We start from the raw sequence: 21,148 nt of genomic DNA on the forward strand, positions 1-21,148 counted from the left end.
GCTTACTGTCTTTTGCCAAGCCACATGTCCGGCGACTACCCCGTTGAGCTTGACTGAAGTTGCAATGCCACGACATCCGCGATTGCTTGTCGGGAACAAGCATCCTCGCCCTGCGCCTTGGGTCCTCTCCACCCCCAGAGGACCTCTTGGACCACGCGTGGGTTTACCGCATGATGAAGCTTAGCGCGGCTGAACCTGCTGCGCTGCTCGACGCTTTCAAGATGGAGATGCCTGTTTTGGGCAATGCAGTAGCAGCCGCGTCGGGTCTTTTCATGCAACTGTCGTTGATGGCAACATGATACCTCCTGGCTCGGTCAGAGGCAGCCGGTATGGCTACGTTGTGTAGAATTATATATAGGCTCCAAGATGTTGCCCCTTTCTCGATCGATTCCCCTCTTGTTTCTTCCATCTTTTTGCACCCATCTATACCATCTTCACTTCTTTGGCCAGCCATTTTTCCACCATCTCGGCAGGACCGACTTTCGTTTGAACCCTATTTCATTTCTTTCTCTCTCTTCGATATATAAAAAAAAGTATCGCCTTATTCATATAAACAAGATGCGTCCCTCGTCCATCTTCCTCTTGGCTGCCCAGCTCTCGGCCGTCTTGGCTCTGCCTACAGCCCCGGCCGCCGCATCGAATGCGGTTGCTGCCGGAGATGCCAAAGCTGGAGATGCCAAAGCTGGAGAGAACAAGACTGGAGAAAAGGCCAAGGCCGGAGAGGCCAAAGCTGGAGAGAACAAGACTGGAGAAAAGGCCTCTGGTGGCGCTGAAAGCGAAAAGAAGGAAGGGGAAAAGAAGGACGAGCGGGAAATTGCCGGCCAGTTTGGCGTCGCCGTCGCACTGCAAGCCGGCGCCACCAAGCAGGACGTCCTGTTCCCAGCTGGGGTAAGCTTTGGAAACCTGAGCAAATTCTGCGAGGGCTTGACACTTCGGTCCTACCTGAAGGCTCCATACTAACGCCATGGTCAAATCCCGCAGAAAAACGGCGTCTTTGAGGTCGAGTTCCAAAACAACGCAGCGGGCCGCACTCTGACGGTGACGGAGAACAAGACCCCGCCGCCCCCGCCGGCCGGCTTCACTGCCCTTGAGCCGTCGTCGTACAAGGTGACGCTTGCCGAGGGCGCCGATAACATAACGCTGCAGCAGATTGACTACATCCTCAACGCCGGCAGTCAGTAACCCTTTGCCCTGATCCCTACACCCCCTCCCGAGTTGGATTGCTAACAAGAAACCCGTTTTGTTTTTTTCCTGAAAATATAGACAAGCTCGACATCCGCCAGGGAAAGATCGGCAGGCTCTGCACAGAGGTCAACGCCTTTGTCATTGACAACAACGTCGGCGAACTCGAGTTTGAGGAGGAAGAGAATGAGCTCAAGCTCGTTGTTAAGAACATGAACGGCGAATGGGGAATCTTTCTTCCCCAGGCCGCCGGTGCCGAGGCTGGCAAGGAGGCCGAAGCTGGCAAGGCCGAAGGTGGTAAGGAGGCCGAAGGTGGCAAGAAGGCAGAAACTGGCAAGAATGCAGAAACCGGCAAGGAGGCCGAAGGTGGCAAAAAGGCAGAAACCGGTAAGGAGGCCGAAGGTGGCAAGAAGGCAGAAACTGGCAAGGAGGCCGAAACTGGCAAAAAGGCAGAGACCGGTAAGGAGGCCGAAGGTGGCAAGAAGGCAGAAACCGGTAAGGAGGCCGAAACTGGCAAAAAGGCCGAAGGTGACAAGAAGGCCGAGGGTGACAAGAAGGCCGAGCCTGGCAAGGAGGCTGAAGCTGGAACAGGTGCTGAGTCGAGCCTGTCAATGTTTGACATTCTCCGCCAGCTTCTGGGCCTGTCCTAAGTTGAACGCGCATCGACTTGCTGCTAAGGCGAGCTATCTCCATGCGTAGCTCCTACGCTCTATTACGCAACGCTGCCAAATCTTCTTCTCTATACTCTTTTTTCTTTTTCTCTCACCTTCCCCTGCTTTGGGGCTTGCCATTCAAGGCCTTTGGCAAACACGACCTGGTGACAAGACTGGGTTTTCTAACTTTGACGTTTATAGCACAGGCTTTTACAACCAAACTGTGCGACTTGTATATAGAAGGCCTTATTTGTTTATACATCCTAGAGATAAAAAAAAAAAAAAAAAAAAAAAAAAGAACTGCTTAAAACTAAATCATCAGAGTTGTTCGCTCCGAGGCCATTGTGTTGTTCTCGCTTCTGGAATTGACGTCTGCCTGCCTGCCTGCTTGCTGACATTGGGGCTTTAAAATTTTGCTTCCCCTTTCGGTTTTATCCCCACGTGTAAGCAACAAGCGCGCGGCGCAGCAAAGGCGTGAACCCTTACCTCTTCGGTGCGCTTAGCCTAAGTCAATCGAGTAACAAAAATGCTTCGCTAATATTAGGTACCAATGCTCTTGTCAGGTAACCATCGTGGCCTTTTGCGCTCTTGGCGTCATCTGCCTGAAATTCTTTCTCACTTTCTCATGTATTGTCCCTCACCTTGGCACTTGTCTGGTAGGGCTGAGTCTTGCAGGCAAATGGGTCTAAGCAATCGTGTGACTCTGGGGTAAAACACCGAAAAAAAGGACACTGCGGTTATTAATGCTTCGATTCCCCTTGATCACTGAAACGGGGCCGTTGGGCGAACAGAGTCCGTGTATATTATGGTCAGGGGACACTAGATTTCTCATAGCCCGGACTTCTAAACAAATCATCAAAGGGTTTGCAGCACATCAAGCTCCAGCTCTTGCATTTCTTAGCCAACATCACATAGCTGTCGCATACTCAAGGACAGAAAGGAAAAAAAAAACATGTACTCTGCCTTCCGAGCCAGTCATCACACAGCCGCTCTGGCTTTTCTCATCACATCTCTGCTCTGCGCAACAACTCTTGCTGCACCAGTCGATGCTACCAGCTCAACACATCTGCAGCTGCCATCAAGCCCAATTTCATCAATAATAGTCCAGAGGGACACATTACCAGAAGCATTGATAAAGCAACCTGAGACCATGGCCGATGCGACCCACCGGCACCAACAGCATCTGCAGCCGCGGGACGTCCTACAGAAGCGCGTCAACTTAACCCCCGAGTCTGCTGGGTCCATTCTGACGACTGTCCTTGTCGTCGTGGGATGCGCGATCGGCATCGGAGTCGCAAGCATCGCCGTGTTTGGGTTTGAGTGGAAGATCTGGACTCGTGGTGTGCCGAGGCAAGAGCACATTGATGGAGTTTCTAAAGTCGGGGAGACGGGGGAGAATCAGCCATCAACAGACCAGAACGGACGCGTGGAGCAGGACGAAAATAAAAACATAAAGTAACGGCAGTTGGATGAGGGGATCCAACGTGTCAGCCATGGATTCTGTCGACAGTCACCTTTTTTTCATTTTAGAGATACCCCATTTTATGTGAGAGTTATTTGGCAAGAAATTTATTCCCATTGGATACATTGAACTTCCAATATCTTCTTTATCTAGGAATAATTGCCGTGACCTCGCCTCTTTCATGCCAAACAACCCATCTTATTATCGTTTTGCCTCCTCCGTTTTCCCCTCCCGTCTGGCAGCAATGGTATAGAATATGCTGCCGTCAAAAACACCCCTGACATCCTCCTTCTTCATGCGGCCGTCCTCGGGCCACAGCATGTAATACGTGGCAGTCCCTTCGGCATGGTGATCAGATAAATGTCAGCAAGGACTTTATAAAAGAGAAAAGGAAACCAAAACAGACTTACACTCTATAAACGCATGGAACCAACCAACCGGGTCCGCAATCATCCTCTGGCCCTTGAGCAGGTTCGCGACATCCCTGGCGGTCATGTAGTCGCGTCCCTGGGCGTGCTTGGCGAAGAGATCCTCGAACTTCTGCGGCACGAACCGGCCCTCGGCGTCGTAGGCACCCGAGGCGCTGCCGTGCTTGTCCTTGTGGATATTGGACAAGTAGATGCGGAACATGGGGTCGGGAATCCACGAGTCTCCGGTCGCGTAGGAAAAATTGCTGTGGATCACAAATATAGACAGGAAGGACAGCACAGCGCCAAAGCCTAGCCGGTAGAAGCCGACAAAGGTGTCGCGCGGCCAGATGATGCCGTCGCGGTCCTTTTTTTTTGCGGTGGTTCGAGATATGAAATTAGCGAATAGAGTCCACAAATAGTCTGGCAAAAGCAAACGAAGGTCTACTCACTCTGTCAAAGAACTCAAGGTGCTGCTGCAACACCGTCTGATCGCGGTGCTTTTCCGCATAGTTCCCGTCGGTCGTGCCCTCGGGTCGATCGTACGTGGCGGCGATGTTTGCCCGACCCACGCCGGGACGGGGCAGCCGGTCCTCGTCCTCAGGCTGCCATGGTTTGCGGGCCTCGGTTATGGGAACCTCGGGGATGGAGGTCACGATTTCGGGCTGGGCGTCGTCGGTTTCGGCCAGGGTGTCGTAGTTGGAAAGCTTTTGCACTTGTTCGTTGGAGAGTGGTTGCATCTTCATTTGCCTAGTCTGGATCACAGTCTCATTTCTTTGAATGGCTTTTTTTTTCTTTTTTCTTTTTTTTTACCTTGGGACTTTTCGGCTATTTTGGAACATTGACTGGTTCAGAATTGTACTTTCTACAGAGACTGTCTTGAGCATAACTTAGCTGCCTCGGGGCGCCCAGGCAACGCCCGCCCTTCAAACCAACCGACGGCATCATCATGATAGAAAAAGCCCCGTGACGTCATTATTGCGCTTTGAGGAAGCAGAGTGAACATCTTTCAGCATGTTCTGTACGCCTGCATTGGGACCGGGTTTATTGATTGCCAATCGACGTATCATGGATTACACAAAAACGCAAAATTTTGATGTCTGTTATTGGGCAATTCTAGCTAAGACTCTGATGATATAGGTCTCAGTCTACACGTCCATTTGCAGGTGCTCGCCAACTCCACCATAACGGTAATAGATTCGAGGTTATTGCAGGTGCGAAACAAAATCAATCAAAGTTTAAAACGCACTGTTGAAAAAACAAAGCGATTACATCGTAGCAATGTCGTCATGACAATAGGAGACGAGGACGCATGTATGTCGTCATCGTTTGGCGATTCTACTGAGTGCTGCTTACCTGTGCAACCAATATGATTCCTATTTGAACACGTCCAAATGTCACCCTCGTACAGAGCAGATCTGAATAACATCTCAACAACTCCGTTTACACAAGAACAATACCAAACAATCACAACTTTGCCAAACCGTACAACACAACACATCCAAAATGGAGAGCAACAAGCCCGGCCAGGATAAGCCCATTGGCATCCCCACCCAGGACTTCAGCAAAGACACCCCCAGCATCGGGGGTGCCGTCAAGCCCAAGGCCATGGATGCCCAAGGAGCTGTTGGCAAGCAGTTTGAGGGTAAGTTGTCGTCGTCTGGCTTGACCTGGCTGTCTTTTGTTTCTTGATTCGTAAAATTCTTGAGGAGTCTGTTACAAAATTGACTAACAATACATACACACCAAAACCACAGCCGACGGAGCCATTGGTTCAATAGGCCAGGCTGTTGGAGGCCCCTTGGCCGCGGATGGAATGATTGGAAAGCAGTTCACCAAGGACGGTGCCATCGGCGGCACTATTCAGAATAACATGGGTGGTGTCAAGAAGGCGTGATGGAATGTGAAGGATGGAATCTCGGCGCACTGGAACAGGAACAGGAAGCGGAAATCGGGGTGTAACCTACCAGCCACCGTATCATGAGGGCATACAGAACCTCTCAAGGGTCTCAATAATAAGCATGAGATTTACTTTTTTTTTTCACTTTTTCAACTGTTTTCATTTCGTGATTCTTTCCACAGCTATTATTTTTTTATTTCAATTCTCCAAATACCGCTTCAAAACAAGTCAGCACCTCTCGGCTATCCCTAACCGCCCTGAAATCCCCGGAAACGCCTCAAGCGGCGACCTTGCCCAGAGTAACCTCACAAAGGAAGCCGAGTCGTCGGCCAGCACGATGGAGTGCGGTATCCTCAACGGCGACCGCGCCACCTTGAGATTGAACATGGGATTCTCCCGCCCGATCCGCAGCGACTCGGGGATCCTGCCGGGCCTCAGCGGCTCCCTTTTGGCGACCCGGTCCTGTCTCGGCGGCGACCCGGTGCGCAGCGTCTTGACTGCCCGGGTCTGCATCCTGCACTGGCTGGGATCTTGGCGCTTGTGAGTCCAGAGGGGCTTTGAAAGGTATCTGGTGCTTTGTGCGGTGTCTTCTTGCTCGGGGACCATCGACTGCGCCCGTCTCGTGGTCGTCGGCTGGGTTTTGGCAGAGGCGGACGTAAATTGTGACCTGAGAGGAGACGGCGACTGATCCGATGCTGCTCGCTTGCGGATGGCCATGGCTCGGTTCAGATGTCGTTTTGTTATGTCGGTGGAATGGTTGGTGGTGTTGCAGGGTTCCATGTCGGAAGTTGAAGTCTTGTGGTGATAATGGGGTCACCACTGAATGAACAACAAAAGTCCACAAATACGCGAGGCAATGTGTTTGATGAGGTTTGTGTTGGAGAATGAGAAATGTGATGATGTATTTTTTTTTTAAATTCTTTCTACAAACTTCTTTTTACCTTTGACTTGATATATATTTCGACATCGTAGTAAACCCAACCCGCACAGCCAAAGCACGCGCCCTGCGGGGGGCTTGTTTGTCTGGCCATGGCTATGCGGGACCTTGGGCTGTGTGGATTTATGATGCCTGGTTGCGGGCGCAGCGAGGTGCAAATTACTGTCCTCCCCATGCATGCGGGCTGTGGTAACTCCTTCGCGCGGGTTTTGTTGAACCCATGCGAGGAATTTCCCTGCAAGAGGAATCACGTTTGACGATCAAGTGTCCAAGTGAGAGGTTTTGGTTGTTTCATTGCGATCAAAGAACCTAGCAATAAATTATTTTTGGCTGTTTTTGTGTCGGGGCATGAATCGAGTGATTACAGCAAAGAAAGTGGCATTGCGACAACGGCGGACGTCAGCAAAACCAAACAAACAAATCAGACAAGCTTGAAGCGTCCGTGGCTGCTTACGTGTACCACTACACCTTTTTTGGGTAAAGGGTAAAAGAGAGCTTCCAAAAGCAGACAGGCTGATTTCCCTCATCCACTGCCTAATTTAAACGATTCAGTGGCTTGTGTCGTGTAAGCCAAGATCATGACTCCACCTGCTGCTGCTGCTGCTGCTGCTGCTGCTGCTGTTTGCTGTTTGCTGCCTTTTGCCATTATTCCTTACAACTTTCCTCTCGCTTTCACCTAATCCCAACAGAAAAGAAAAAAAAAAGAGGAAAAAATGTATATAAATAATTATACAAATATAAAAATACAAAAGGATAAAAGGATAAAAAAAAAAAAATGTTCTCAGGGAAACGGCAATGTGGCAGGACTCTTGTAACCATTCTGACCCACACTCCGCACCCCAAAAATCACATTGTCCTTTGTCAGCGGCACCTTGACGCTCGTGACGTCCCCGACGAACAGCTGGTGCGTCCACATGCTCGCCGTCGTCGGCCTCCAGACCACCTCGTAGCCCTTGACCAGCGCCGCAGCCGGGCCGGCGATCTTGGCCCACGACAGGGCCGTGTCGTTGGATAAATCCTCCGTGTCCACCGTGACGTTGCGGACCTGCGGCGGCGCGTTGGCCAGCGACCACGCCGTCGCCAGGTTGACCTTGGCGACGCGGGCCACGTAGTCGTAGTCGACAAACTCGGGCAGGTCGCCCAGCACGGTCCCGTCCGGGGCCTTGCCCACGTCCTGGTGCTGGTGGTTGAAGTTCTCGTTGGGCTCCGTGAAGCGCACCGCCGACCCGTACCCGGCGTCCAGGAAGCTGCTGTGGTCCCCGCCCCGCAGGTACCGGTCCAGCCGGTACACGAGCGCCACCTTCATGTCGGTGAAGGAGTTGGCGCCCACCTCGGCCACGAACCGCCCCAGCTCCCGCGCCGGCGAGTCGTTCTCCCCGCCAATGTCGGCCCGCGTCTCCGCCCGATCCTTGGGCTCGCCCGGTGGCGATCCCCCTTGGCAGAAAACCCGGACCGTGTGCGGGTCCTTTTCACCTCGGGATCCCGTCGAAGATCCGATGATGTCGTTGTTGAGCACGCCTTCTACGTTGACCGACGCGTTGCGGAACGTCTGAGCCATGAACCTTGACCCGAAAAGGTCCTGCTCCTCGCCCGCCACGGCGGTAAAAACAATCGTCGCGGCTGGCCGGCGCGTCGCAAAGATGCGGGCGAGTTCCATTGCCACTTTTTGCGTGGTTGCAAAAACGAGTGTTGGCAAGTAATCAGTCAGGGTGAGAGTAGTGAAAACAAAAAAAAAAAGAAAAAAAAATAACCCACAAGCAACACCCGAAGCATCATCGTTCGCCCCCGGCGCATCAATCTCAAAGTTCATAACATCCGTCGCCCGGCTATCATAATGCCCCGAGATGACATAGACCCTATCGGGATCCTTGTCGCCCTTCAACGTCGCGACGACGTTGCTGATCAAGACCGGGAACGATATCCGCGACGCGACGCCCTGCACGTAACCGGGCACCGTGACCTCCATCCTCCCCCCGGCGGCCTGCGCATAGCCGCGCATCTCCTGCGCGATCCAGTCCCTGGCGGCCCCGATGCCGCGCTTCGGGTCCGTCTGCGTCGACATCGTGTGGCGCGTGCCGAAGCCGACCAGCTTCTCGACCGTCGCCCGGAGCCGCGCCGGGTCCACCTCCTTGAGCGCCGCCTGCAGGTCCGCGTCGGGCAGCTGCGCGCTGATCACCTCGCCGACGCCCGTCGACGTCGGCGGCCAGTTGGCGTTGGCGCACATGGCCAGGTTGGAGTCGTCGATGGCCACCTGGGCCGGGAAGGGGAGCGCCATCGCTGCCGTCGTCGGTGGTGCTGTTGCTACTGCTGCTGCGGCTACTGCTGCTGCTTCTGGTGCGTCGCGGGGAACCAGGGCCGCGGCGAGATGCGCCGCCACGGTGGCCAGGGCCGCCAGTGCTCCTGGTGTTGATCGCATTGTTCGATCAGGTTAGTCTGGGCTTTGGTAGTTGGGTTTTCACACAAGACAGGGCTTCACCGGGTTGAAAGGGAAGAAAAAGGGAAAAAGGAGACGATGGTTTGTATATATATATATATATATATATATAAACATAAATATAGACTGAGACGAGGTAACGATAATGCATGACGGCGAGTAATAAATGATACGCAAATCTCTATAAACGCCATTCATCACACCCACTCGAAAAGACATCATAACTCTGTTTCTTACCCCTCATTTGACATGCCATCATCACTCCCCGAGCCGTGCTATCTCTGCCCACTTTTTGACGCAATCTTTGCCCAGGCGAGTTGCATCGATGACGGCGCCGGTACAGGCTTTTTTTGCGGCTTTTTCCAAAAGGGGAAGGTAAATACTGTGATGGATAGGCGATCTCCTCGACTGGACGACGACACAAAATAACAACCGATTCAAAGTCCGGTTCTTTGTCCAAATTTGATCCAACGAGAAATTTTTTTTTTTTTTTGTTCTTCTTCTTTTTTGTTCGTACTCAAAGTGTATCGAAGAGAAATGAAGCAATGATCAAACAGCTCGAGTCGGTATGGTTGTCGGGAATTATAATATTAGCGGTTTAAGGTTATATCCAACGAATCGAACGTTACATGCGCTCGACTATCGGGATCCTTGAATTTCGCTACCAGGACACGGCCAGTCTCCTTGCCTGTCGTACATAGCCCCGCACGAGTGACCAAAAGTCAAACCCCCAAGCGTATCCTGCCCAGCCCTACATCGCAAGCACATCCCCGGGCGAGCCGGTCTAGATCGTACCGTGCACTTTGGAGGTTTCGAATCCCGCGGCACCTAATCGATTACATGGCCACCTCCAGTGAGCTTCGTGGAGACCACGGCATCGTGACGGCGTTGAGCAATGGAGAGTCTGCGTATGTCGACGGGGCATTGCAACTGCAGCGGCGGCACAAAGATGACCCAGCCGTTGGGTGCACTCAGTCTAGTCAAAGACAGATCGTTGGTGATCTTTGTCCCTGACTATCGTGCGTGCGATTCAGGCCGAAGGAGAGCGACGGCAAAGAGAACCGAAAATGCCGTCGGGTCCGGGCGCCGCTCCCGACTGAAGACTCAAAGACCATGCTTGACAAGATTCATCATCCGGTCGGCCACGTTTGCTAAATCCTGTGGCCCAGGTAGGTGCAACGACGGCATCAGAGCCATATGCACGATCCAGGGCGCCTCCCCTTCCCGCGCCGCTGCTTGATGCAAAATATCGGTCCAGCCTCGACACACTAGTCTAGCAGTCGTCGAGTATGTCTTGGCATAAGCCTAGCACTCAGAACAAGAGAGCAGCGCCAATCAGAGCGCTCGCGCCAGCAAACGCCGCCGAATCGTACCTGGTCAGCTTGTGAGCAGGCTTGGGTACATGGGTGTGCGCGTTGTTGGGTTTGGCGTTCGGTCCATCCACTGTGATATTGCAAGCGCGTTTGGGGGCGACGGGCCTACAAACTGCCATTGAGTTTCTGCAGGGGACAAAGTAGTCAGACACAAGGTTCAACGATGTTTAGACTGCTCACTGGAGATGAAACCACGTACGTGGAGGCTGCTGGTGATGTGGGCCGGACAACCGCAACAGGAATCTCGCTCAGTATGTTGATGCGGGCAGTAGCATCACCGTTCCACTGCCGTGTGGACGACGGACCATCAGTGGCAATGACGTTGGCCAACGGGACAACAAGGGAAATTTCGTGCGGTTCAATGTCTGGTACAAGCTTCGAATAGCAGTCATGAGCGACCACTGTTTGCGCGGTTGGTGTGCTCATTACTGCTGCTGCGGCACAGAGAACAGATCCGAGGTGGTACACCATCATCTTGGATATTAAGACAGCTTGAAAGACAAGTTTCCGAGACCGACCGGCAGACGACACCATCAAAGAACCAAAACAAATCGGCTTGTGGGCAGGCATCGGTTCTTATTGACATGCCTCCTTTTATTTTTTTTTACTTTGCCTAGAAAAAACAAAACAAAAAAAAAGACAAAAATTACAGCCAAGGCCAAGTATTGCGGACCAAAAGAAGCAATACCAAAGTCGTAGTCAGCCAAGTCCTTGCCGGCTTTCGCTCGTCTGATTAAATTGTCTTGGGGGGAAAGCGCCGAGATGCCCGAAGAGGGTCGTGTTCGGTACAGCGGCACGCCATAAGGCTGAAGTTTTTGTTATTTCGTTCCTTTCATCCTTCTCGACGCGCGTACCCGCCAAGTTAATTATGGGATGGACTTTTTTGCGCACTGGCGTAAGCAACCCCCGGAAGATGAGGGCCTGCGGGCGGGTGGGCGGTATGTGGCTTGGAGGTTGGAGGTTGGAGGTTGGTTTGTGCTGTTTTTTTTTGTTGGTTCCGATTCGTAAAAAGAGGGTCAGTAATCTGAGTGATCATACTTTCGTAATTGATAATACTTAGAATCGTAGAGGCGGGGTGGAGCTTAGGTGATGGACTCAATTGAGACCTTTTCCTCACGTAGGGCGAGGGAATAACTAATAAACTACAGATCCCCGAGGCAAGGTATGTTTATAATATAATGCCTAGATATGGAATGGGTTATATTAGGGTCTCGTTGACCTCCCATTGTCACCCACCACAGGATCAAAGATTCACCACGGGACATTGATGTCTGGCGTGGTGTGAGCGGAAAAGCAAGGTACCCAGCTTCCAATCACCCATTGTTGAGCCAAGCAACGGGCGCCTGCTTGGCCACACGAGGTCCCACCATCTATTTCCCTGGGTTACCAAAAACAACCACCAAGAAGCACCCCTGGCATGGCGCAAGTCCCTGTATTTAAGAGATCCAAACGCGCTGAAAGCAGCGCCATGGGCGGGTGCTGTGCAACACACGACAACGCGGCACCAAGTTGAACTGTTGAGGCTTTCTGGTGACGATGGCGAGCTCATGGCTTTTTGAGCTGATCAACAAGGAAACAGAATGTACAATAAAGGCGCGAGTCAGGCGAGTGATTGCGGAGGAATAGTTTACCCCACTGCAATCGGAATGACAAATGGGTGTTCTCCATTTGTCAAATGGCGATGGCATCATCGGCTCCCGCTTGGTCTGGGGTATAATATATATTTGGGGGGATTGACAGCTATCACGTGTATGTCACAAAACACAAAGGACATCTTGATTGCAGTCCTATCCACGCCGTTGAACTGAACAATTTTAATTCCGCAGTTTGAACAGAGCGATACTCGGCAGATTGCCGGGCACTTGATAATTACCTCCCTGCCCGGAAAGAAAGATACCCCGCACAAACTACTGACTGGATCCGGATCTGGCTCAAGTCCAGGATATTTATATTTACTACCTACCTAGCTTTACCAAACTGAGGAATAAATACCATTCCACCCAGCCATGGCAACTACCGGCAGTTTCCGCTATCTCGATCCGACCACGCTCGGAAACACCGACAGCGGAAAGCCATGGAGCAAGGTCGACGTCGACGCCACCTCGTGGAAGCGCATTGCCGTCGAACGTCCCGTCCATGACATGCGCGCCGAGGGTCTTGAGAACTTCACCACCGACAACTGTGGCTTCGCAGTTTACCAGCACCCGGCGGCCGAGAAAGACTTTACCGACGACAAGGCCGTCCGCGAGGGTTACTATTCCGAGGTCGAGTCTTTGCTCAGGGAGAAGCTGCCGGGCATCAAAAAGATTGTCATATTCGACCACACCATCCGCCGTCGGACGCCCGACAGCCCTCGACAGCCTGTGCAGGCCGTCCACGTCGACCAGACGCCCGCTGCCGCCGAGGCCCGCCTGCGTCGTCATGTCACGGATCCGGCCGAGGCAGAGGAGCTGGTCAAGGGACGGTACCAGATCATCAACGTTTGGAGGCCGATAGGATGGCCGGCGTCAGATTACCCCCTTGCTGTGATCGACTGGCGCTCAACAGAACCCAAGGACCTGGTTGCCGTTGATCTTCTGTACCCGAAGCGACAGGAGGGGCAGGACGACGATGACCGCGGGAAGGAGGTCCTGGCGGATCCTGCATCTCTGGCTAGCACCGAGGGGTACGAGGTCAGAGGTAAGTACCCCGTATTTCGGAGAATGACTGTTTGCTTCTGTGCCTCTCTGTTTCTTTTTTTTTTTTTCTTTTCTTTTCTTTTTTTTTCCCTCGACAGCGACCAGGGTGTACAGGTCCTAACACAGTTGCCATGAACACCACGGCCCAGGCGAGACGTACGCCATCACTCCTAATGACAAGCATAAGTTCTACTATGCCAAGGACATGACCCCAGACGAAGTCATGTTTATCAAGTGCTTCGATTCGAGGAGCCAAGGGCGGCCAAACGGGCGGGAGGGTCTCGCCGCACTGACGCCGCATACGGCCTTTGTCGATCCGGCCACACCGCCCGACGCTAAGGGCAGGCAGAGCATTGAAGTGCGCTGCTTGGTGTTTTACGAGTAAATAAGTTCGGGTTCCACAGTCCTACATGTTCCATATCTGGATAAGTTTTTTGTTTGTTTGGGAGTTAGACTTACATCAAACCAACCTTGATCTTTTGTCGGTCCTAGCAAATTGTCAAAGTGGTGAACGTGCCTACCGGCATCAGTCATTGTCAAGAGACCTCAATCAAACCTAGGACTGCATGATGGCAGGGGAACCATACTAGACGTCTAGTTTAGTTAGTGCTCTAGGTGAAGGCAGTTCGTCAGGCGAGCTTCCGTGGTCACCTTGTCCTTGACCACGTCACCCTGCTAGCTTCCCAACCTCGAGCCTAGCATGAACTAACATTTTAGCAGTTGATTTAAGTTGACCACCTGAGATGCGCTAATCTTGAGTGGCTTGGATTTACGCCTTTTCTGCCACAACCCCCACGTGCTTTACACCATCGCCCCTGCTCGAATGCAACATTTGTTGTTCATATCGCGGAGAGGTTCCCTCCTGCAGGGACGGTCAAGCTAAAGTGGCTGCCTTTTTTTGCAGCTTTTTGGTTTGCTCCGAACTTCTTGGGACTTGACGATTAAACTCGGTTCATGTGAATATGGTGGATGCTATCGCGCCCGATACACACAGCCCGCAATCACAAGGTCGCCGGTCAGAAATCGCTCCAAAACCCACACGCAGTGACGAACGACTTTTTATCTAGCGTAGCCGGCCAAAGCCCCTCTGGTTTTCGGCCCATGCACGTCGAACTTGATCTTCTTCACTAAAATACGACAAGCAATCCTTTTACATTACACCATTCTCAAGGATCCCATCGAATATATCATGTCTCGCCCAGCAGCCAACAAGCCATAGCATATACTGTTTTTTTTTCCCCCGCCCCTCTGCAAACAACAACCAAAAAAAAAAGATGGGAGGCAGCAGTTCCAAAGGGGCGTCGCCCTTTCCCATCACAAATTTCCAAGACAGCCTCCTTACGCCACCAGACGACACGTCGGTCCGCCAGACGTGGACCATACTACGCTCCGCTATCGATTCGCACGCCCGCCGCTTCTACCACACCGACTCGGTCTACTCCTCGCGGGAGCAGATCCGCGAGTCGATACACGACGCCGGCGTCGTCGACGATGCGCAGGAGGCCGAGGACCTTGCCACCCTGCTGCACTCGCCGCGCCACCGCCGCATGGGTCTCCGGATATGCATCGCCAGGGCCATGGTCAGCAGCATCGACTTTTACAGCCACCCGGACGAGACGAGCCTGGATCCGGCCGTCGTGGAGTTGATGAGGCGGTTCGATGAGTTGAGGCCCGAGTTGGGCAAAGGTAATGGGCCTTTTTTTTTTTCCTTTTTGCCCCTCCACCGCATATATTCGCCGCCTCTTTATCCCGAGGGTGTTGAACCGGAAACCCCAAAGCTAACAAACACGACACCCAAAAAAAAACCCAACACCATCGCAGAAGAAGAAGCCGCCCTCGCCGCCTGGCGCATGATAACCGCCTTCTTCCTGCAACCGGGCGCGCAGGACCACCACGCGCTGGTCAAGCCGTGCGTCGCGACGCTCGAGCGGCTGCTGGTCGTGTTTGCGCGGTCCAACTCGCCCAGCGAGCGCGAGCAGCGCCTGTCGGGCCTCGCAGCCGTGTCGACGCGGGCCGTCGAGCTGGGCGAGAAGCTCTTTTGCCACGCGGCGCGCTGGCGGTTCGAGTGGCGCCCGCCCCTGGAGGAGCTGGACGAGAAGCCGCACTACTACTCTGGCGGCCGGGACGGGAGGCGGAGCATCGTCATATTCCCCGCGCTGCTGCGGAGCGACGACGACGGGCCCAAGAAGAGGGGCGGCATCGGCTACGTCATCATCAAGAGGAAGGCCGTCAGCGCGGGGAGCTTCTTCGACGTGCCCCCGCCCGTCGACGACGGGAGCAGCAGCAGCAGCAGTAGTAGTAGTAGCAGCAGCAGCGAGGAGGACGACGACGATGCGCCTTCCAGGAAGACATCGAGTAGGGGCAGGGGGAAGAGCAATGTGAGGAAGAAATGATTCCTGGTGTTGCTGTCCTGATCTTTTTTTTAATAATATTTTCGTGTTTATTCTTTTACTCTTGTTTTGAAAGAGATTGTCAAAGGCAGACATTATTATACGAGGTGTTTTGGTTTTGGGTTTTTTTTTTCGGCCCCCTTTTCTTTTGTAAAAAGATGCACAAGCACTCTTTTATCACCTCCCCTCTTTGTTTGACCTTCCTCGCCACAAACGTATCTAGAACTTGGACAAGTATCTGATTCGTGTAATCGGTGTCTTGCTTATAGTTTCTCGAAAGCACGTACTCAAGATACAGTCCCCGTTCGATACAAGGTCTCTACCACAGGGCGCGCCACAAGTACCAGGAGCGCACGTCGGTGTGGTTCACCGTCGAGCTCGCAAAGATGGCCGAGGGCTCAAACCTCCTGCCGCCGCCGTCGGAGAGGTTCAAGACCAAGCTGGAGCGTCTTCGATGTGGGGAATGCGGGAGCGTAGTCGTCAGGGAGTACGGCCTCAGGTGGGCCGTGCATGGGTATCTGTTGAGCATTGTCCTGGTGGAGGCAACTATATGATTGGTGCAGCAGGCTGTGTACTTGTGCGTAGGCATTTCTTCTTGTTCCCCCACCTCGATTGCGCAAAGCATAGTCTATATATGACGTGCCCACATACACACATCACCATCCAGCTCTATATACCCCGTCACCTACTCCGATGTTCTCGTAACCTGCTGGACAGAGTACTCCTTGGAGTGGCTCTTGGTGCGACCACGCTGGACTCCTAATACGACGCCTTTGAGAATATCGTGCACCTTCGTATCAAGAGGTTGTGTCAAGTTTTGACAAGACAGGACACCCCTTGGTCGGAGTCTGAGAAATAAAAAACATGGCCAAGATCCTGCCAAGATCCTGCCAAGATAGAAGATGATTTTCCCGTCCATTCCGCCCGTGTCGCAGACCTCCGAGATCCTGGGCATGGCAACGGCAGTACGCAAGTTGAACGAGCTCTTCAGCGCAAAAGTCTCAACAAACATGTTCATCCCTTTCGGTTACATGATCCTAAAGTAAACATATCATCCAAATTCTGTCTACTTAAACCCAAAGCAAAGTCTAAATCTTGAGTATAAGTTCGAAGACTCACTAGTCATCAAAACAGATTACGTCACGTAGATACACAACCAAATGTTATATCGCCATGAATGAGCTTCACGTTAAGTAAATGACACCATATTCTCATATATTCAGCTTCTGCTACATTCCTATGGAAGATCTGGCACAGGCTGAACCTTCTTTATTACCTTTGCAGGCGATCCTACTGCGACAGAGAACTCGGGGATTGACTTGGTGACGACGCTGCCGGAACCGATGGTGGTGCCCTTGCCGATCGTGACACCGGGCAAGATTGTGACGTTGCCGCCAATCCAGCAGTCGTCCCCAATCGTGACAGGGAGAGCGTACTCGATCCCGTCCCGACGCGACTGTACCTCGGTCTCGTGGGTGGCGGTGAAGATGGAGACAAAGGGACCGAACATGACACGGTTGCCGATGTTGACGATGCCACAGTCTAGAATTACGAGGCTGTTTTTCGTTTTGTGGCAGTCACATGTCAGTAGCGAGATTAGACTACACTAGTAATAGTCTAGTATAGCTTCCAGGTCAATAACTAGGATTATTCCTAGAGGCAAGCGGACTTACTTGAAGTTCGAGTAAAAGTTGTCACCGATAATGATGTTGCAGCCATAGTCGATGTTGACCGGCGGCTCAATGAAGGAATCCTTGCCGACCTTGCCCATGATTTCCCGGAGGAGCCCTTCACGGCCCTTTTGCAGCGATTCAGGAGTCGCATCTTCGGGAAAGTAGTGGTTGTACTTGTGCATGAAGCGTCGGGCCCTAAAGCGACCCTGGACCAGCTCCGGTACGAAAGAGTCGTACCTTGATTTTCGTTGAGTTAGTGCGAACAGCTTGACTTGCTGCACTTTCGACTCACAAGACACCCGAGATCATCTTTTCGTAGTCATCGCACCAAGGGATGTTCTCCAGCCCTTTGGCTATGGCGATTTGTTCTTGGTCCTTTTCCGTCTTTGAAGACATGGTGAAGGGCGAGGGCGACGCAAGGATGTGAGTCGCGGCTGTTCAACACCAAGATGGGAAATATTGGATGAGAATAAGTCGGGCTGATCGTTGTTGCCCAGGCTTGCTGGACTGACAGTTTGATGCTTGGATGCTGGCAGTGGTGCAGTGGTCAGGTGTTTGGTGGGGAAGGAGATGTTGTCACTGAATGAAGGTGCGGGGTAGGGGTAGCAAGGGACCCAATTGCTCGATGCTTGGTTTATTCCTCTTATTTTGTCACAGCAGACAAAAATCAGACTTTGAGACTGCACCGCGCCGAAACAGAACGAAGAAATTGACTTTCCTCAAGACGCGAACAGGAAAAAGAAACCGTATTTGTAGATACGCCAAGAACAAACAATACGAAGTTTCCCCAGGCGGGCGCACATCCGTCAAGTCGGAGTTTCCTGATTGATCTGGTGCGGACTTGCCATGTACAGACATGCTCCACACCATCCACTGCGCCTTCTTCCCCTGGTTTGGCGGGGCATTTGGCACAAGTCACGACGTCAATGATAGAATAAATCTCTTCGGCTTTGTACACATTGAACATTTGCCTCCTCTAGACTAGTAAGACATGCACTTTTTGGGCATCGCTTTACTTTGATTTGTCACCATCAATCATTTTCCTAGCCATCGCCTAGAAAACAGCACAAAAGTCAAGTCACTTTCCAGCAGATCTACAAAAACTAATGGATATCGACATACCACTTTACTATGGCGATGCATTCAGCTGGGAGCTCAACAGTATGGAAGCGACCTACTACAACATCGCGGAAAACTGGAACTGGACGGGCCGTGAAGCCTAGAGGATCACGGCCTCGTGCATGGTCAAGTTGAACCGTGGTCAATTCCGGGATACTCCATACGTGGACTTTCTTGAGGAGCGCCTCAAGGTTGCAATCGAGAGAGCCTGGATCAAGCTCCGTTTCTGTCATCCAGGAATTGCAGCCACAGTCAGTAGAGATGTCATTACAGACACGCTCTTAAGGTCTTTTCTTCGCATCAGCGGTACAGATCCTTCGAGAATACCTGATTGGGTGGCCGCGACTTTTGCATCTGGTCCCAACGAGGAGTCCATTGCTAGCATGCAAGGGTCGCTCGACAGTTGCCATCTCTCTGCGCTTATCCCTGATCCAGACCCTCACAGAGAAGCGCTAGAGATTCAGTTGATTCTGAGATCGCCCGCCTGGCTAATTGACACTAACGGTTGTCTCGGGCTTCTCAATGCGGTGGTCATGTTCGCCGCCAACGACCTCAGAAGACCTACACCAGAGTTTCTCGACTGGGAAACTCGAGAAAACAACGTGGACCATCTGCGTGCCGACCGAGTTCCTGTTTTGGATAGCAGCCATACATGCAGACCGCTCGGCCACGGCAAGCAACCTCCTGCTCCTCTACCTCCCGGTTTCGTAGCTTCGGAATTTCCGTCGCATTTGAGTTTCCTGCCCGACGTGCTTCTGGGTCCGGAATCGATCGTCCCCGCCAACCGGTACATTGAGCTGGACGAGATCGACTCCATATTGCTGGTGGCGAATCTGTCGGCGCTAGGCAGAACAGTGTCTCAGGCATTTCACGCAGCGATGATATTGGTATCTCGAGATTGGCAGGTAAAGCAGCCTATCATACTTTCTTTAGCCAACACGTGTACAAAATTAACATGCATACCATTTGCATTTTTAAAACTTTATCAGAACCGGCACCTGCTCCCGGGCTTGGATGCTCAAGTCGTTCGATACAGGAGCCACATCACCTGTGACAAAAGGCCTTTTGTTCCTCGCAGAGTTCAAGACCCAGCATCAGTTCATCACAGACTTTCAGACAAATGCCTCGTGGTCGATGTGCGCTCTTCAACGGATCTGCCGGTGCTCGTCCCCGAATGGCCGGACGGGCCACCTCCAGGGATCATATCTCTGAATGGACCACTCGGCAGAGTGGGAACACTTATCTTCAACTGCCCGGGTACCGACGCTTCTCGTGCAGAGCAGAAGGAGTTTCTGATCGTCATGTCACAAATCAAGAAGTTCTACGGTGAAGTCAAAGCCGAGCCCGACCTCAGGCCTGAGCCGCTTGAGGATGCCGATGCTGTCGACTCGGACGTAGTGACGTTCTTGGAGAGGAGCGACCAAAAGCCTATGCTGGTATTCATACCTGGAATGAACAACATCGACTCAATTATGCGGACTAACATTGGTTCCCTTCACATTGAGCGGCCTGTTATCACCCGATCCGTACTGAACCGAGACGTAGTCATGAGTGTAATGGTTCATGAGAACAGAATGACTTTTTCTGCGAGCTGGAATAGCTACTGGCACACGGAGGGCCGAGTCCAAGAAGTCATGAACAACTGCGTAGACAAGGTGTTTAGGTGCCTGGGCCTCCAGGTTCCAGTGGCTGCAAGGACTAGAAACTAGCATGATCAGATTCCACCTGCCAACGCGGCGATTCAGATCGAGCCTGAAGTGCCCGAGGTGATACCTGGAAGGCAATGGATTGTACCCCCAATCAGGGAAATTCTAGGCCCATATTTTTGATACAAGCAGTCTTTTAGGTGTTTTCACGGAGTAAAAGGGGGAAAGGGGGAATATGGCGGGAAACTCCTGAGTTTCTCCTCTTAGGCGTAGGATCGTACATGATGACATGCAGTCTAGCAAGTGCAGATTTCATGATTGTATCAATGAAAAGCATGATGTTCCTGCGAATATGTGTTTGAAATGCCCGTATGATTCGAGAATAAGTCCAAGCATATTCAGCCTATCCGTCGTACGCGGAACGACATCATGAGGGGTATCTGCGTGAAGTTGAGTTTGACTCGATCCTGTCGGGATCGCCATCTCCTTCCGAAAAGGCAAGCTCTTCCATTCCATCCAAAACCAAACCGGCTCGGAAGAATGGAGCAAACAACTCTTGGAAAGTGTGGTAGTAGTAGACCTTGTTGTCATGTCAAGCACGGCTCATTGTAAGTTCTTTTTTCATTGTGTTACGTTCAAGTTCTGAAAAGCAGACGAAGGCAACACGTGAAGCACAGGAATAAGAGTTGCGGCGTTACCTGCTTGGCCGGCTGACCAGGTATGGCGAGGCCCCTGTAGGGCGGGATGGACATGTAGACTAGTCCTTTGACGACGCGCGCCCGCTCAACGACCAGCTCGCCCTCAATCCACGTCAGCTTGACGTCTCGGGCGGCACCCGAGGTCAGGAACACGCCGGGGGACGCGGGAAAAGAGGGCTTGTCAGTCAGTCAGACGAATGCAAAGTCACAGCACGGCAGGACCTGATCACTGAAAGAAAAGGAAGTGGACAAAGGCAGTTCTCGACAGAGTTGCTGGCATTCCATCCTTGTTTGGCAGCTTCGGCAAAGATGGAAAGGGACGGGATTTACCTCAGCGGCCGTCTCAATCTCGCGCGCAAAGGCAGTACGGTCGGTGACGGCCAGCAGCCCGAGCTGGACGCCGTGGTAAATTATTCAACTAAAGCCAAGGTTCTGGTATATAGTCTGCCTTGCATGGCTCCTCTTGGAGGAAACTTTAAAAACACATATTTGGGGTTTTTTTATTATTATTATTTCTCCCAAAAAGTCTCAGTATAACCCCAAGGATAGCTGTATGGTCACAATCTCTAAGGTCTAGTACTTGGAGGGAAGACGAT

The 21,148-nt window shown here is 52.2% G+C and overlaps 12 protein-coding genes across 12 annotated transcripts; 7 read left to right on the forward strand and 5 right to left on the reverse strand.

The window, feature by feature from the left end:
- Window positions 1–558: 558 nt before the first annotated feature.
- On the forward strand, window positions 559–1,832 carry PpBr36_10535 (uncharacterized protein; the record flags this gene model as incomplete). Its single annotated transcript, XM_029897646.1, has 3 exons — window positions 559–888; window positions 982–1,174; window positions 1,264–1,832. The coding sequence occupies 3 exons, from the start codon at window positions 559–561 to the stop codon at window positions 1,830–1,832; spliced, it is 1,092 nt and encodes a 363-aa protein (XP_029743998.1).
- A 1,153-nt stretch (window positions 1,833–2,985) lies between these two features.
- On the forward strand, window positions 2,986–3,294 carry PpBr36_10536 (uncharacterized protein; the record flags this gene model as incomplete). The annotated part of the gene is made up of 1 exon (XM_029897647.1): window positions 2,986–3,294. One exon carries the CDS (start codon window positions 2,986–2,988, stop codon window positions 3,292–3,294), a length of 309 nt encoding a protein of 102 aa, XP_029743997.1.
- Window positions 3,295–3,498: 204 nt separating this feature from the next.
- On the reverse strand, window positions 3,499–4,450 carry PpBr36_10537 (uncharacterized protein; the record flags this gene model as incomplete). Its single annotated transcript, XM_029897648.1, has 3 exons — window positions 3,499–3,635; window positions 3,708–4,071; window positions 4,157–4,450. 3 exons carry the CDS (start codon window positions 4,448–4,450, stop codon window positions 3,499–3,501), a joined length of 795 nt encoding a protein of 264 aa, XP_029744116.1.
- A 760-nt stretch (window positions 4,451–5,210) lies between these two features.
- PpBr36_10538 (uncharacterized protein) lies at window positions 5,211–5,601 on the forward strand (the record flags this gene model as incomplete). Its single annotated transcript, XM_029897649.1, has 2 exons — window positions 5,211–5,349; window positions 5,462–5,601. 2 exons carry the CDS (start codon window positions 5,211–5,213, stop codon window positions 5,599–5,601), a joined length of 279 nt encoding a protein of 92 aa, XP_029743969.1.
- Window positions 5,602–5,832: 231 nt separating this feature from the next.
- Window positions 5,833–6,384, reverse strand: PpBr36_10539 (uncharacterized protein; the record flags this gene model as incomplete). The annotated part of the gene is made up of 1 exon (XM_029897650.1): window positions 5,833–6,384. One exon carries the CDS (start codon window positions 6,382–6,384, stop codon window positions 5,833–5,835), a length of 552 nt encoding a protein of 183 aa, XP_029743968.1.
- Window positions 5,942–6,292, forward strand: PpBr36_10540 (uncharacterized protein; the record flags this gene model as incomplete). The annotated part of the gene is made up of 2 exons (XM_029897651.1): window positions 5,942–6,144; window positions 6,169–6,292. 2 exons carry the CDS (start codon window positions 5,942–5,944, stop codon window positions 6,290–6,292), a joined length of 327 nt encoding a protein of 108 aa, XP_029744114.1.
- Window positions 6,385–7,322: 938 nt separating the features above from the next.
- On the reverse strand, window positions 7,323–8,957 carry PpBr36_10541 (uncharacterized protein; the record flags this gene model as incomplete). Its single annotated transcript, XM_029897652.1, has 2 exons — window positions 7,323–8,203; window positions 8,297–8,957. 2 exons carry the CDS (start codon window positions 8,955–8,957, stop codon window positions 7,323–7,325), a joined length of 1,542 nt encoding a protein of 513 aa, XP_029744115.1.
- Window positions 8,958–10,287: 1,330 nt separating this feature from the next.
- On the reverse strand, window positions 10,288–10,822 carry PpBr36_10542 (uncharacterized protein; the record flags this gene model as incomplete). The annotated part of the gene is made up of 2 exons (XM_029897653.1): window positions 10,288–10,474; window positions 10,548–10,822. The coding sequence occupies 2 exons, from the start codon at window positions 10,820–10,822 to the stop codon at window positions 10,288–10,290; spliced, it is 462 nt and encodes a 153-aa protein (XP_029744112.1).
- A 1,532-nt stretch (window positions 10,823–12,354) lies between these two features.
- On the forward strand, window positions 12,355–13,411 carry PpBr36_10543 (uncharacterized protein; the record flags this gene model as incomplete). Its single annotated transcript, XM_029897654.1, has 2 exons — window positions 12,355–13,027; window positions 13,176–13,411. 2 exons carry the CDS (start codon window positions 12,355–12,357, stop codon window positions 13,409–13,411), a joined length of 909 nt encoding a protein of 302 aa, XP_029744113.1.
- An 889-nt stretch (window positions 13,412–14,300) lies between these two features.
- On the forward strand, window positions 14,301–15,970 carry PpBr36_10544 (uncharacterized protein; the record flags this gene model as incomplete). Its single annotated transcript, XM_029897655.1, has 3 exons — window positions 14,301–14,712; window positions 14,848–15,404; window positions 15,686–15,970. The coding sequence occupies 3 exons, from the start codon at window positions 14,301–14,303 to the stop codon at window positions 15,968–15,970; spliced, it is 1,254 nt and encodes a 417-aa protein (XP_029744110.1).
- Window positions 15,971–16,653: 683 nt separating this feature from the next.
- PpBr36_10545 (uncharacterized protein) lies at window positions 16,654–17,485 on the reverse strand (the record flags this gene model as incomplete). The annotated part of the gene is made up of 3 exons (XM_029897656.1): window positions 16,654–16,972; window positions 17,090–17,326; window positions 17,382–17,485. The coding sequence occupies 3 exons, from the start codon at window positions 17,483–17,485 to the stop codon at window positions 16,654–16,656; spliced, it is 660 nt and encodes a 219-aa protein (XP_029744111.1).
- An 845-nt stretch (window positions 17,486–18,330) lies between these two features.
- Window positions 18,331–20,037, forward strand: PpBr36_10546 (uncharacterized protein; the record flags this gene model as incomplete). The annotated part of the gene is made up of 3 exons (XM_029897657.1): window positions 18,331–19,113; window positions 19,198–19,893; window positions 19,927–20,037. 3 exons carry the CDS (start codon window positions 18,331–18,333, stop codon window positions 20,035–20,037), a joined length of 1,590 nt encoding a protein of 529 aa, XP_029744108.1.
- Between the last annotated feature and the right edge of the window lie 1,111 nt (window positions 20,038–21,148).

The sequence above is a fragment of the Pyricularia pennisetigena genome (assembly GCF_004337985.1).
Source record: "Pyricularia pennisetigena strain Br36 chromosome Unknown Pyricularia_pennisetigena_Br36_Scf_10, whole genome shotgun sequence".
Taxonomy (NCBI): Eukaryota; Fungi; Ascomycota; class Sordariomycetes; order Magnaporthales; family Pyriculariaceae; genus Pyricularia; species Pyricularia pennisetigena.